This window comes from Trachurus japonicus, chromosome 8 (genome assembly GCF_045865225.1).
Source record: "Trachurus japonicus isolate A0001 chromosome 8, Traja_1.0".
Lineage (NCBI taxonomy): Eukaryota > Metazoa > Chordata > Actinopteri > Carangiformes > Carangidae > Trachurus > Trachurus japonicus.
In genome coordinates this window covers 19,079,119-19,089,238 of record NC_140914.1, presented here as the reverse complement: position 1 = coordinate 19,089,238, position 10,120 = coordinate 19,079,119, and the positions used below count along the sequence as shown (strand labels likewise).

The following is a 10,120-nucleotide window of genomic DNA, read 5'->3' as shown; positions in this document are numbered from 1 at the left end:
GTAGGTTGACCTACTAACCTCTGACCTGGATGATATATTAGATATACGCGGCTCTCGGCTGGATCTAATTTCATCGGAACGACTTGTAATGACACCAAAGTTATCTGGGTAAGTAAATTATCATATTTTATGCTAGAAATTAGGTCCAGATTGTAAAAAACGGCAATTACCCTTCAAGTAAGTAAGTTAAGCAATGCGTTTCACCCATTGGGCTTCATCATGAAGCCCAGTAGGCGAAATGCGTTGCTTAACTTTTAATAATAAATCAGTATTGAAATGACCACATTGTGTGCAGTGGAACTCCTTCCTTTCTTCATGGACTAATTTCCTGACACCACTGCGGTGCAGGGCAATCTCCCCTTTCTCAATGCATGTCTGAAGTTAGTTGGTACATTAAGTACCTTGTTATTGGCTAGGTTAAATTTAAGGGTTTGGAAAAACAACCCTAGGGACCTGTTTAATTATTCTCAAGTGGACACAAAACTAGATAAACCCTTAAGAGCCCTACAGATGTTGTGCACACTAAGGCTTAGCTTATCATGGAAAGCATCAGGAATTTAGCTGTGACAAAGCAGCATCAGAGCATAAAAACAAAATTATTGAATCAATTTCTCCCCATCAATCAACCCTATCTCTGATGAATAATTACCTGATTTACAGTTTCGTAGGATACAAGGATACAGGCTTCAGGTGGCCGCTCACGAATTTCCTGAACCCCTTCTGCCGGGGCGATAATTCGGGCTGAGGATTCCTCAGGGTGGAATGAGCTTGCTCTGGCTCTGGTAGCCGGTTCTTCACCAGGCTAACACTGATGGCAGGGAGTGTGGGTTTCCCAACCCAAGACCAAATCACTGAGTGCAAGTCTATTCTTTTTTCCTAAGTCGAAGGGCTAAGTTCTACAACTGCACCAGTTCTCGGGGTCTTCACAGGAGTAGGGTCTGACCAGCTTTGTTCTTGCGCCCGGTCCTGCCACACACTCCTCGGCTTCCGGGCAGATAACCTTTTTATACGCCCAGAGCAGCCAACACCCTTCCCCTGTGTCAGTGCACAATTTCTCCATCATCCTGCACCACTACTTTGCCTTATTTGGTCCATATTACTTCCCCATCTTTAAATCTCCGCCACCTTTACTGACCTTGCGGCCTTCTCTCCTTGACCTGCCCCAGCCTGTCTCACGGACACGTGACAGGTTCCTCATACCTTAACCTTTATACTTCCTCTCCTACTTCCTTTTTTAACAGGTTACAGCAATCATTTCATCAGTTCAGGTTTCACCATAAAACACAATACAGCAGAGAACACATCACTTTCTCATCCTAATCTTACCATAAGATACAATTGCAAATCACATATGACCATCTTTCCTTGTCTTATAGTCATATTAAGCAAAAAACTTTTTCTGATTACTGTATAATGTCATAAGATAGCAAAAATCACATTCCCTCTGAAGGCTGAGCCCGGGAACCTCAACCTTCCTTGACACAGGACATCTAGCAGGATGCAAGGCAGAGTCTAGGGGGTGGGAAACTCACCTGTAGGGCCTATCCTCCTTCAACGAGACACACCTGAGAGATAGGGAGGGACAGCAGCCTAGGCTGGTTTTTGTTTCGTGTTTATTTGATTATTGATGGACTGCCGATGAAAACTAGCCCTCAGCTAATTCGGGCACATTTTATTTCTGTTCCGAAATGTTGATCAATGTGCAATGTCCCTTTTTAAAAATAAAGAATTTGAATTTGAAGAAGGTGACCTACATGTCTCCAAATTTCTGCAAGACATGAGAGGCAATCATTGTTCAGAGGTGACTGTGAATATGGAGTCATCTGTATTGGTTGTTTTCTCATGTGTTATAATTTGTGGTTTTGAGTCACCTAGTTTGCTGTGGATATCCAAATTTGAGTTGCATAATATTTGCATCATATTCATTACAAAATAAAAGTAACACAACACATGAACTGAATGTTTCCCACAGGGGTTTTGACCTCAAGCATTGCTTCTACAAGTGATCAATGTCTTTCCATCCATTTTCTTCTGCTTCATCCGGATCCGGGTCGCGGGGACAGCAGTCGAAGCAGGGATCCCCAGACTTCCCTCTCCCCGGACACTTCCTCCAGCTCTTCCGGGGGGGACCCCAAGGTGTTCCCTGGCCAGCCGAGTGACGTAGTCACTCCAGCGTGTCCTGGGTCTTCCTCTGGGCCTCCTCCCGGTGGGACATGCCCGGAACACCTCCCGAGGGAGGCATCCAGGGGGCATCCGATACAGATGCCCGAGCCACCTCAGCTGGCTCCTCTCAATGTGGAGGAGCAGCGGCTCTACTCCGAGCTCCTCCCGGGTGACAGAGCTCCTCACCCTATCTCTAAGGGAACGTAGGGTGGGAACGTAGATTGGCCGGTAAATTGAGAGCTTCGCCTCTCGGCTCAGCTCCTTCTTCACCACAACGACCGCATTACTGCAGCCGCTGCACCGATCCGGCTGTCAATCTCACGCTCCATCCTTCCTTCCCTCTCTCATGAACAAGACCCCAAGATACTTAAACTCCTCCACCTGAGGCAGGAACTCTCCACCGACCTGGAGGGTGCAAACCACCTTTTTCCGGTCGAGAACTATGGCCTCGGACATAGAGGTGCTGATTCTCATCCCAGCTGCTTCACATCTGCTGCAAACCGCCCCAGTGCATGCTGAAGGTCCTGGCTCGAGGGAGCCAATAAGACAACATCGTCCGCAAAAAGCAGAGATGAAATCAAGTGGCTCCCGAGCCATACCCCCTCCGGCCCTTGGCTGCGCCTAGAAATTCTGTCCATAAAAATAATGAACAGAACCGGTGACAAAGGGCTGCCCTGCCGGAGTCCAACACGCACCGGGAACAGGTCTGACTTACTGTCGGCCATGCGAACCAAACTCCGGTCATACAGGGACCGTACAGCCCTCAGCAGAGGGCCTCCGACCCCATACTCCCGGAGCACCCCCCACAGCATGCCACGTGGGACACGGTCAAAAGCCTTCTCCAAGTCCACAAAACACATGTGGACTGGTTGGGCAAACTCCCATGCACCCTCGAGCACCCTGCGGAGGGTGTAGAGCTGGTCCAGCGTTCCACGGCCCGGACGAAAACCGCATTGTTCCTCCTGAATTCCGAGGTTCGACTATCGGCCGAATTCTCCTCTCCAGCACCCTGAAATAGACATTCCCCTGGAGGCTGAGGAGTGTGATCCCCCAATAGCTAGAAGACACTCTCCGGTCCCCCTTTTTAAAAAGAGGGACCACCACCCCGGTCTGCCAGTCTAGAGGCACTGTCCCCAACTGCCACGCGATGCTGCAGAGGCGTGTCAAAACCGTTACAGCCCCACAACATCCAGAGACTTGAGGTATTCAGGGCGGATCTCATCCACCCCCGGTGCCTTGCCACTGAGGAGCTTCCGGACTACCTCAGTGACTCAGCTTGGGTGATGAATGAATCAACCTCCGAGTCCTCAGCCTCTGCTTCCTCGACAGAAGGCATGTCAGTGGGATTGAGGACATCCTCGAAGTATTCCTCCACCGCCCGACAAGGTCAACAGCTCCCCTGACAGCTGACAAATGAAGTGCACAAGTTGATGCATTATTATCTGTTATGTATTTCTGTCTGACATTTATCTGTATAGTTTAGTTCAGGAAATGTTCAAGTATCTTAAGTGGAGAAGGTGGAAGTGGGGGCTTGTTTTTTTTTTATGTGGCCGACAACCTTTGATTACAAACAAACATGAAGGAAACATGTACTGTAAACAGTGTATATTATACACCTTAACTTTCTTGCTTTAATATCTTGTATCATCACCATGTATTATGTGCTTCTTTGTATGTGTGCCTTTTTTGGAACTGAAGGAAAGTGTGAATTGGTGCTCTACTTCAGGGATATGTTTTGCTTAGAAGTAAACAAATCGAAGGCAGATGTTATAAGAGAGATAGACGCACATACATTTACAGATATATTTGGTGTTTAGTAACAGTAATAGATGAGACAATGAGTGACCCTTGTGAAATGTACCCTGGGAGAATGTGTTTCCTGTTACTGACATTTTTCCTGTGAGAGCCTTAATTGACCCTTCGCGTAAGGCCCGCCCCCCTTGGTTACTGTTGCTACGGCGGGCAAGCTTTCACTCCCAGCCATGCTCCTGGCAATATTTGGTATCGATTTCAAAGGAAATATCAGCAAATTTCTGGATAAACTGTTCTGAGATAATAGAGAGAAGAAGTCACAAAGATCATTCATAGTTTTCAGTGACGTGACTCACGCAGGAGGATAAAACATCTGTTCAACGACACGACTGGACAATGTACAGAGCAGCAGTAAGGACCGGTAATTTTACCGTCTATCAACCCACGAAGACTTGGGTCATCTCACTGGTCATGAAACGTTGTCAAACTGCAAGTGTTTGGGCGATTGTGAACCACATACAGCTTTCGCTGCAGTTTTGTTTTCTCCCACCGCTGTATCAGTCAGTGAAAGCAGTCCCTGCCTGGACGATCCCTCGCCTGAAAGCCCAGGTAAAAGCCGTAAAAGTACAGCTGTCATTTCGGAGGTGAACATATGGTTATCCCCATATTTACACTTGCTCAAGTCGAAAAAAAAGTCCGCTCGTATCTGAACATCTCTATATTGCTGCTGCCGCCGCCGCCGTCGTAGTAGCAGCAGCAACAACAACATCCTTCTCTACAAACAAATGTTTTTCGTCCTAGTCTTAAAATGTGTCCACAAAAGCAAACGTAATGACTCACTGCGGAAAGCTTGCCAGGCCTATAGTTACGGTTGCTAACGTAGGATTGGACAGCCGTTTGTGGGAGGAGTTGGCGAAGGGTCAATTAAGTTGATTAGCTTCAACTGGAGGATGAATAGGTCGTAAAATTATATAGGCTAGATCCTGTCTCATGTTCATGAACATAGAACATGAATTATGTATGTTAAACAGATACAGGAATTGATTAGATTTACAGGAAACATGGATTGCTCATGTTAATGTGCCATATGATAAGCTATATCCTTATGTTGGGAGAAGGTGGAGTTTTGGAGTTAGAAAGTATATAAGGTTATGGTTTTGAGCCATAGAGAGAGAGATCTCACATTGGCACCAGAGATGTTCCAGGATTTGGCATTTTTTGTACACTGTTCTTCTTCTTGTAAATAAACTCTTTTTGATTGCAAGTGAAGACGTGTTGGTGGTGATCCCTTCTTTTCATCAACACATCAATATACCACAACAGGAAACTCTTTTCCAGATATGAACTACATTTGCTTAGAACCAAATCAAATGTCAGAGGAAAATTTGAGAGTTGATGTTTGAGGATATAAGTTTATGACTTCGTCATAAATCAACCTGGCTGCAGGAATGTGAGGCGTTCAGTGTCACGGCTCAGATCGCTCTGTTTGAGCCAGAGAGCAGAAGTTACTGTAACGTGGTCAAACCAACAAACAAACACACATCACTGTGTGTACTGTATGTGCATGCGGGGAGGGTCTGAATCCAGTCTCAGGTGAACAATGCCACTACAGGAAATTTAGAGTTGCTTATTAATCTATTCCACATTCGGACTGTGGAAGGAGGCCGAGACTGAACCCACACAGAAAGTAGGCGAACAAACAACACCTGAAGTCCCCAGAAAGGCTCCAGGCCCAGGAATCAAACCCTCCTGTAACCACCACACCACCATAACAATTCTTACCTCAATGGTCATGACCGGAGAGAGAAGTGGTGTTCTGGTGATGTTTTACCTGAAACAATTCTGAAACTGGGCATTTATCTGAAGTCCCTTTTTAATCACTTTGATTAGTAATGTGACTATAAAACAGTTAATAAACAAAGTTACCTAAAAGTGGCCTGTACTACTGTAGTTGGTGATGTCTGTTCAGTGGTGTCGACACTGTCCTGGGCGACACCAGGGATATTTAACCTTCCTAACATTACTTGGTCACATGATTTCAAAGAACGTCCCTTTTATCAGATTTGTATAAATATGTGGAAAGGAATGAAGTATATCAACAGAATGCATAATAGGTTAAACACTGAGTTATCTCCCACAGTCAGGATACTTTCACATTCACTTGTACATGACAGCTAAAGTAGTGTTTTAGTGAGCAAATTTAATTCAAAGCAGCAACAGAAGAGAATCATGTCAGTACTGGCTCTGTCCAACAACATGTCATCTACATGTAACACATTCATAGTTCTGGCATTTCTCCATTATACTCTATGGTGTCCTTTTTTTCCAATTATCCCATCAGATGTGGATGTAAGCAAAAATATTTAAGAGGCTAACACAGTAAAGCTTCACATATATATGAATGATGCCTATAAGAAAGCAGGTATCATATCAGGCTGGATTATCAAGATTAGGCTCATGAATTGATTGAACAAATCAAACGTGAATTTTAAGGGGATTATTACAGCAGGATCATTGCGGTGGAATCAACCTGACACTTTTATTCAGCTGTAGTAAATTAATGTGAAGTCTGGTCATAAAGAAAGAGGTTTTACAATGAAGCCTACGACCACAACCTCTACTGTTAGTGTAGACAGATGCATCTTAAAATGAAGCTGTTGCAGCAGAGAGTTAAACACTATTTGTCTTGATTGACCAACAGATCAAAAACTTTGTTGTGAAAAGTGGCATCATGACTTCAGATTGAAGGACAGTGTGAAATTGAATTACTTGAATGAGCTCTATTTTTGTGAAAAGAAAAATACAAAGTAATCAACATCATCAATTATAATGCACATAACATGACTGAAAATAAAAGGAAAATCATAAAACAAAAGCAATATGCCTCAGCAGTTTGGTCTACAGGTTGTTGAGGAAGTCTTCTCCAAAGGAAATCATCTTTTTCAGTGCGCACAGTGTCAGAGAACTAACGCCATCATCTACTTCCAGTTCTGTACAGTAGTTCTTCACTAGAAAGATGCAGTTGTATGGGACGCCCACGAGCATGTGAATTTTGTCAACCTACATTTTTAATTAAAAATATATTGTAGATCAGTCATTGTGTGGAGACCAAAAGAGAGGAAGAATATACTGTGGAATTTCACATTTTAAATCACCAATAAAAACTAACCAGTTCCTTCAGGTGCTTGCTCTTGTAGGTATTCTTTATGTCTTTTGCAACCTTAGGACAGGCTTCATCAACTTTGGTGATAATAACCAGTTGTGGGATCCCTGTACATCCAGAAAACAATTAAATATTTTAAACATTTGTTTTGATTCATAAATTCCAATATGGTACAGAGTATTATATGTTGTATACTATAAGTCTACACATAGGCAACTATAGTTTTTTAGTGACGCCTGCTCTTACCCATGTCACTGGCTTCCCGTCTGATGTCTCTAATTTCCCTCACAATTTCATCACTCAACAGAGAAACAGAGTTGGCCGGAATAACACAAACCAGAACGTGAACTCTGTCCTGCAGAGTGGGGTCTAAGTTGTAGTGCAGGTCACTGTCGTCCAGTGGATGTCCAGGCTTAAACTAGAAAATAATTAGAAGTTGCAAATGGTAGTAATCATTTAAAAGAGGAAACAAATGGCATTTATTAATTATTTTTTAGAACAATGGATTTTATGTTAAACAGTAAAATAACAACAAGTAAGTATAGGACAATAGGACTATTATAAAGATGAAATATTTGTCATCGTGTTGTACCTCATAACCTTCTCTCACATGTCCGCTCAAGGCCAACTTGATGTCCTCCACAGGGACTCCCTTAGAGTGGTGCTCAAGACCCATAATGTCGTTGAAAATAAAAGAATAATAGCTCTTTGGTCCTTTGCGGATTTTGTAAGTTGTGTACTGTAAAACAGAATACAGTATGCAGTTGTTTTTTATCAGCAAAAACATTTAGCGGATGAAGTTACAATATAAAAAGTGAAAAAATATTGCTTCATCAGGGAGATAATATTGCAATGGACTTTACTGAGCTTCTGCTTCTCTGGGCTGCATGTAAATGAAATTGTGTTAATGAATCAATGTGAGTGTACATTACCTTATGTACATAATTACACTACCAGGACATGTATAGATTTCTGTCAATTTTAGCGACACAGTCAGTGTCAGGCGCTTTTTCTTTTTGCAATGACAGAGAACAGAGTGTATCTAATTAAGTTCAGTAACTATCTCTCAAAGTCTCCAAGAGGGTTTGGAAAGTTGCCAGATTTAGCAAGAAAGTCACCAAGGTTGCAACACAGTGTAGCCGACAGCTGTACAGCACGCTACACCTTGTCCCCAGAGCAGCATTCAAGGAGACCGATTACTCAGACAAAACCAAGATCACACAGTTTATAAAAAACATTATGTTTTGATTGTAGTTTAAAACAGCTGTACATATCAGAGGACTACCATATTCACACTAAGGGTACCTGAGAGTGTCTATTATCATAATCTGTAAAAAAAAAACAAAAAAAACGGTTTTGACGAGCTAACTCGTCAACGGTCCTGAACATTTGGCACGCTGTGGCGAGTTTACTCGTCAATGGTCGCAAAAGAGATAAAGCAGAAGTAAGCGGAATATTTGTGTTAATATAAGTCTTAAATAGTTATATCTTCCGACGGCAAACACTTATATAGAGTGTTTGGTCCGAAACACGGGTCTGTCAGTCACTCTGCTCTGCTGTAAGCCGAGGAGAAAACTTCTTGTATACTTCCTTGTATCCTACAACCTTTATCCAATGAGGAGAGAGAACGGCATGAAGGGCTGTGTGTGCAGCCAAGGGATGCGCGTGAATGTGGTGACGTAGGGACGAGGACCAATAGATCCATGACGAGGGTGGGGACTGCTAACTCCATCAGCTGACAAGAAGATAGCCAAAACGACCGGATCGCTTACTTCTGCTTTAATGCTCAACCTTGCTTAAATTGGCTTTATAATTGGATATGTCCATTTGCAATCAGTTAATCTGAAAAATAGTTTTTACTCGAAAAATTGCCACAATCAACATCCTTTCATACTTTGCAGGTGAAGCTGGTCCCACAAGGTTGCTTTATCTTGTTGTAATGGAGGAGAGCAAGGTGTATCTAATTAAGTTTCGAAAGTAGCTCTCTCAGTTTTAAAGTCCTGACAACATTTTGAATGAGAACAATTAAATTGTTTTTATTCTTCTAAATATGATATAGTGCTGCTTGATACTCAATTGGCTTTGTTATTGGATATGTCATTTGTGATCAGTTAATCTGAAAAATAATTTTTACTCACTTTCATTAAGTATTCTTAATCAATTGATCGTTTCATTTTTTTTTTTAAATCTCTACAATCAACATCTGTTCATACTTTGCGGGTGTAGCTGGTCCCAGAGATAGCATCAGTCTGAGCTCGATTGCACACTCTGTTTTGTAAAACGCTGTCAACAGAGTTGAAGAAATTGGACTTTCCGGCTCCAACTGGCCCATGAAGCAGGATTCTGAGTTGTTGGACTTCGTTGTGTTGCGGCTGATAAGTCTTGACAAAACTGAGATTGTCCTCGATCTTCCTGTTGAGTGAAGAAAAATTAAATACTGAGCTCTAATTTCGTGGCGCAGTGCAAGGTGGCGCAGCATGGCGCAGCCCACGCAGTGGTAATTTTGTCTGGGGCATCACTGTGCACAGCAAATTTGGTAATGCGGTAGACCGAGGTGTGCCGAGATGGGTGTGGCGCAGCAGGGGGAGGAATTGACAGTTTCAGCTTGGCTTGACAATTTCGTGCCAAAAGGCTGCACCGTAGCCGTAGGTACACTGAAAGCTCCCGAGCTCCAACCTGGTCTACTCTCAGCGCAAGGTGAAGCATAGCCGGTCTAATGGTAATTTGGCTGACTGGTGCACAGTGCGCACATGTCACTAAAACCTCACAGGCATGCAGGTTTCCAGAATGACAGACACATTTCTATGTAATGAATAATCACAACAATCACTATTCAATGCAACTATCTGAACAAGCACAAAAATGTATAGCCTATCTATATTGACTGTCCCGTCACATCTGTTGAGGGGTCAAAGGCGTTTATCATGCGTAATGGAAACTCAACCTGACTGAATTAACACAGCTCAATATGTGATTCAAACTAATGAAAAACTAGTTTGACCTGAAGGAAGTGTGTTGCTGCGATTAGCCTCTGAGGGATGC

The 10,120-nt window shown here is 43.1% G+C and overlaps 1 protein-coding gene across 1 annotated transcript in view; it reads right to left on the bottom strand.

Moving 5' to 3' along the window:
- Positions 1-6,813: 6,813 nt before the first annotated feature.
- Positions 6,814-10,120, bottom strand: part of LOC146983086 (interferon-induced protein 44-like) — a 5,264-nt gene continuing 1,957 nt past the window's right edge. The window contains exons 3-7 of the mRNA XM_085784475.1: positions 9,292-9,490; positions 7,671-7,817; positions 7,325-7,496; positions 7,085-7,185; positions 6,814-6,975 (exon numbers count right to left, since the gene is read on the bottom strand). Of these exons, the coding sequence (XP_085640601.1) occupies positions 6,814-6,975; positions 7,085-7,185; positions 7,325-7,496; positions 7,671-7,817; positions 9,292-9,490 (781 nt within the window). The remainder of the gene's footprint in view (positions 6,976-7,084; positions 7,186-7,324; positions 7,497-7,670; positions 7,818-9,291; positions 9,491-10,120) is intronic.